Source organism: Thamnophis elegans, chromosome 4, assembly GCF_009769535.1.
Source record: "Thamnophis elegans isolate rThaEle1 chromosome 4, rThaEle1.pri, whole genome shotgun sequence".
Classification (NCBI taxonomy): Eukaryota; Metazoa; Chordata; class Lepidosauria; order Squamata; family Colubridae; genus Thamnophis; species Thamnophis elegans.
The window spans coordinates 96,090,447-96,096,446 of NC_045544.1; the positions used below are offsets into that span (position 1 = coordinate 96,090,447).

The following is a 6,000-nucleotide window of genomic DNA, read 5'->3' on the forward strand; positions in this document are numbered from 1 at the left end:
GCCATTCACATGCATGGTCCTTTTGTTTTTTGAGAATCATGAAATGCCACCCTTTGAGGAAAAAGTGCAGGAATATTCATTACTTTTCCCTGCATGGGCATATATAAACTATAAACTTTATGCTCAGAGATTAATGAATTATGTGTGAAACGTATTCATTTTATTAATCAAATTTATATTCTCTCACAAACACAGAAATCTCTTGTATGAGTCTTGTTTTTTATTCTTCCAGGGTGGCTGAAAATCTGAAATGGCAAAAAGGGATTAACAACTGAAAAAGAATTAGAATCAGAGCATGGGGTTTGGGCAATTTTCTCTACTTTTCCAAATAAAAAAATAAAAAATACCTTCGGTATATACTGAATGTTTAAACTTTGTTACGGAAAGTTGCTAGGGGTACATTTTTCAGTAATCAGTTCCTTCATAACAGAATAATTGGGTAAAGAAAAAAATGTCACTTAAGTGTCTGCCATTACAGATAAATGCTAATAGAGTGATTTTTTTTACCGATTAGTTTCGAACAGTCTCAGTGAATTTGATGCATTTTACTTTGACGTATAGGGTTGCCTTGTGATTGATTGTTGTATTGATGTATATTTTGGTCAGTAAATTGTATATAGTTTGAAAGAGCTTGAAACAAAAGAGCCACTCCTTCTTTAGGATTAAGATAGAGAAACACAAGCAATTACACAGTAAATAATATATAATATATATATATATAGCATTCAGCAGCTGAGGCAGTACAGCAATGTGCAAGAATGGGAGAAGGCTCAGGCAAAGTTGTATTGGTTGAAAATAGAGGTACTGCAAACTTTATATGCCCCTATGGTTGGCTATCAAACTCCCCCACCCCACCCCCCAAGCTCAGTGGCAAATATTTCCCATCCTTTTGGCTTGTTAGTTAGTTTTCTCCTAAACTGATGATGGCTGATATACCTACTTTTTGGAATTTTCTTCTTTCTTCTTCCAAGAAAAAGAGGAGAGGGGGTGAAGGGGCTTTCCAATTGCAAGGCTGCTGGGCTGACTGGAACCTTCGTTTTTTGTTGCTGGATTTATGTGAAAAGTTTGGTTGTTAAGTAGGATCATGCTTTCTGGTTGCATATCCAAGCCTCATCTTTCCCTCGGACGTGTTTTCTCCCAAATGAAGGAGAGGCATTTTCCTTTCGGCTCCGTGTTATCCTCTTATCCCTACTGTTTTGGAATAGAGCGTAACCAGCTGGAGAACTGTAAGAAGCCTGATAATGCAGCTATTTTCTGCTGTCCCGTCTTAATCTTGTTACACAAATGGTTGTGAAGAGATTCATGAATTTTAATTTTGCCCTCTGCATTAGTGCTTCATGTCACTCATCCACAGCTGCCTTCTATGGCGAGTTATTCACCCCTCCTCTTAGAAGAGGGAGGGGGAAATTAGTTACAATCTTGACAGTAGTGCAAGTAACAACAATAAAAAAAAAATCCACAGATTTAGGCAACCACCCATGAAGCTGATTAACAGGCAGTGATCAGGAGGAACAGCTTTGCCTCTTAAACTTTTCACCTCTCATTGTTAGCTGTGAAATTTTATTTCCGTTTCAAAAAACAAGCCTGTAATCAAAACTGGGCCTATACTTCATTATTGTGCTTTTGTTTTTTTTTTAAAAAAAACTATAGACACATGCTTTTCCCAGGTTGGGTTTCATAATGCATCACTCTCACACTCACCTATGGAATATTTTCTTAATAATTAATATATATTTTTTTTAAAAAATAAGGAGATGCAGGTTATGCTCCTTTGCAAATATACGTTGCAAACTGGGTATGTTTCATTAAATATTCAATATTTCCCTTTCTCTTGAGATAAGTAACCAAAATATAAGATGAGGGTAGCACAAATTTATGTTTTAACAGGGACAAAGCAAAGTCGGAATGGTTTTTTAAACAAAAGCAATGACTGAGGTATGAGAGCAGAATGTGATGTCAAAAGAATAGTTAGATTGCCTTTCTCCTTATCTATTTGAAATACCACATTATGAGTGGTTAGTGCTTATAATGTGTCTGGTGCGCGGTTAATAATTGTGGCTACTGTAAAGGGTAAACAGTATGAATTCCGCTCCCGTTGCTGCTGTTCACCCTGTGGATCTGAGTGTGTTACATCCAATTAGGAGGGAAAGCATAATGCTACTAAGAGTGGCCATATAATTTATTTCAGTTCTCCTAGGCCTCTCTTGCTCTCCTCCCTTTTCTTGCCTCCAAAATTGAAAAATTATTTTATTCACAATTTGCTTTTAGTTGTTCGTGCAATTCAAAGGGTGGGCTCACAAGGGTTTTTTTCCCCCGTTTCATAAAATTACAATAATTAATTGGGCTCAGAAGTGCAACCATGATGTGCGCAATAACACTCTACATAATATTCTGGACTGAAGCATATGCACTGTTTACAAATGCTTCTGTGTATGCATATATGAGTTCAATAATGTTATGTTTCCAATGCACTTACGATTGGATAACAGGTTGCAGTAATACATGCCTTTGTGGCATTTATTTGTTTAACATCCCCCTGCTAATCTGGAATAGTGAAGCTGGGTCTCGATTGTGTTTAAACTCTGCAATGGAGCCTTTGGGCTGGCCACCAGAGGTCACTAGAGAATTCAGGTTAAAAGAGACATGGGGGCAGACCAGATCTTCTGCATTCCTAAACAAGAACTTTTTTTTTTCTTATGGGCTTACAAAATATTATTTCTGGATGTAGGTTAGTGAAGCTGCTGACCCAAGACACATCAGGGTAGAGAAAATTATGAGCAATAGGAATGGCCATTTGAAGTTTAGTCCTCAAAGAAATGAAGTTTCCTTTCTTAAAAAGACAGACCTTAAGATGCAACTGGGGAAAACTTTGATCTGGAAATTATTCTGTATACTTTTTTTTTAAAAAATGAGGTGTTTCTTTATTATTATCATCGTCAACACTTTAACAATGGAGTGTTTTGGGTCCTTCAAGAGATCACTTGGAATGTGTCCCATGAAAATTCATACTACCCCACCGAAATAAAGAAAAAACAGTTATTTTCTGCTATTAACCAACATTTTGGTATTTGCTATGCCCTTGTAAAACAAAGTACATCACTAAAGTACATCAAAGGATGGGCTCACAAGGTTTTTTTTTCCTGTTTCATAAAATTACGATAAGTAATTGGGCTGAGAATGTCAAGAATAACATTATCTGTACAAAAAGTTGGATATTATTTAAAATGCTGCATATTATTATAAAATTAATCAGCCATTTTATTCACATAGAACTCTTTGTGCTATTAAAGACATTAGAGAACCAAATTGTCATTTTTAACATGGCTGAGAATTTGAACAGATTAATAATTGTTGGGAAAATTGCACTACTCATAAATGGCAAATTATTCCTCAGAATTAAACAATAGGATGGTAAATTCCTGTTTATATAACGGCTAAAAAGAAATGTCAAAAGCTATTTTGAATATAATATTCTAGTATACATATGTACACTAGAGTATTACATATTAAATATTATATGTTAAAGAAAAAGGAACATTTCATATTCTTTGCTTCTTATCTTTCAGTTTTGTGTCCCCCCCCTCCCCGCCGCCCTTCCCGCATAAACACACATGAAATTGTTTCAGTGAAGTCTTTTTAAATGTTAAGATGACTTGATTTTCATCTGAATAGCTTGTTGAATTCAGTAGTTTGTGCCTATAGAAAATATATGCCAAATTCAACTACTTGGTAAATAAGTTCTCATTGGAGAGCTGGCAAAGTGAATACTTGTTTTAAGAATGAATACGTTACATTGACTGAATTATAGAGTTCACATAACCTTTGTTTTTATTGCTAAAAATATGCAGCACTATTCTATGCCCAGAGAGATAAGTCTGAATTACCATGTAAAACTACTGAAGTTTGACAGTTGTTGATGATCATAGTGTTCTATAAATTATAAATTAAAGCCTTATTTTTTTTAGGACCGTATAGCTTTCATTTATTTGCACATTCCAGATGAATCATATTTACTCAGCTGCATGATATTTTCTCACCAGCAATTTTGATTACTGGTGCTTATAAAAAACAAAAATAAAAATTATGCCAAATGTTTATTTTCTCCTTTGATACCCATTCATCCAACAAAAACAAAAAACTAGACTTACCATCAAAGATTATGTTGCTATGATTACAACAAATTGACTGTTGCTTTCTGTTTCTTTATTTGCAGCTTAAAAAAGAAGAAAAAGATATTTATGATCCAAATCTCCACTATCCATTTTTTCTTGTTTTAACCAAAGAAGGCTAGAATATGGGAAGACAATATTTTTTTTTACTACAAAATGGACTGTATATAATCATTTCATGGGAAAGGTAAACTCTGAGCAGTACAGAATAGATCATTCTCAGAACTTTGGGTTCATTATGTTAAAAAAGAGAGTTGGACGTCTTAAGAGCTCTATTTTCCTTTGTGGCTGTCATTTCGCACATGATTTCTTCATCGTGACAAAAATGGGTTTTTTTCCTGTTCCATCTGGAAGAATGTGTTTGACCAACTGCAAAATGTTAAAGGATTTATTGTTCAAGTAACTGAAAAAAACAGATACTGATATCTGCTCAACATTTGAGATCATATCATATTCTATGAAGGCTTCGTCTTCTTTTACCATTACCCCTTAGGCTATTTTTGAAAATTACCTTTCGGGTTGTTGTTTTTTCAGACTGAAATTTTTCAAACTCAGTTTATTTATCAGATATATTTTTTCTTACAAGATTTGAGATTTTGGAGTTTTAGTGTTGAATTTTTATTTTGGGGTAGGGTTTTTTTTTGTTGTTGTTCTCTGTCAGGAGATGTATTAGAAATTATTGCTTCAAACCAAAGCCTCATAAACTGACCATTTGTCCTCTGGACACAATGCGTTGGCCAGCCCTCTGCTCCTCCTCTCCAATTATGTGTGATTAGTCTCAGTGTGTTGTGTCAAGAAGGGGGAGTGTGCTGAGTACTTATTATCTGTTTAGGTACAAGAAGAGTGCTCTGACTATGAATGAAAAGTGAGTCTTTATCAGTACTGAAATCTAACTGCAACTGTTCCCTATACTTGCTATTAAAAAATAGATCCTTGTCTGAGAAATGTTGGGTGCTGTAGCAATTGTGGGCTTTCCTTTGCTCTCTCACTCCCCCCAAATATATCCTATCATCGGGCATAGGCCACATCATTTCATTAACATTTTTATCCCAGAAGTAATGCATGCCTTTCAAAGCCTAAGACAAAACTATTTGGATTTGTTTTCTTGCTGCTTTAAGAAACATTTTTTTGGCATCTTAAATAACTTATCCTCCCTCCCTCTCTCTCTCTCTCTCTCTCTCTCTCTCTCTCTCTCTCTCTCTCTCTCTCTCTCAACCATTTTTAAAAGTGTGTGGGGGGTATTAAATAGTATTACACTTCATTGTGTGCTTAATTGGCAAAGTATATGAAAATAAAATAATTACTCCTGAATTGATGTTTCTCTTCTCTGATTTAATAAGTTGCCCACAAACTCCCATGCTCTTCCATCTTTCCCTCAAATGCAATTTCTTTACCATCAGTTTACATGATGGTACATTCCACACTTTTTTATGCTCCATTAGAGCACCTATATGGATCGCAGAAGGCATAGGTCAAATCGCAGTTAGATCATACATTTCTTTCTCACAAAAATCTGAATTGCAATGCCAAGTGATGGGCTAACATCACAATAGCAGCAATTTATTCCTCTTTTGATAAAACAGCAGTCTATTCTCAGTGTTGGATAAAGACCAGGGGCAATGCAAACCAGCCATTTATCCTAGTATTTCAGTGGTAGATCTCCTTTTATGGATTTTATGGATTTCACATTGAGACGCTTACTGCATGGAATTTCTGCTCAGAAATGGCAAGAATTTAGAGATGGATGGTTTTATCATCACTGTGTGTCTTATAGGTACATGTGCTACATATATTTAATAAAAATCTTGTATAGAAAAGACACAAATAGTAC

The 6,000-nt window shown here is 35.1% G+C and overlaps 1 protein-coding gene across 1 annotated transcript in view; it reads left to right on the top strand.

Moving 5' to 3' along the window:
* Nucleotides 1–5,616, top strand: part of CAMKMT (calmodulin-lysine N-methyltransferase) — a 252,636-nt gene extending 247,020 nt beyond the window's left edge. Inside the window, exon 11 of the mRNA XM_032216941.1 lies at nucleotides 4,214–5,616. Coding sequence (XP_032072832.1) covers nucleotides 4,214–4,291 — 78 coding nt within the window. The 3' untranslated portion in view covers nucleotides 4,292–5,616. The remainder of the gene's footprint in view (nucleotides 1–4,213) is intronic.
* Nucleotides 5,617–6,000: the final 384 nt, after the last annotated feature.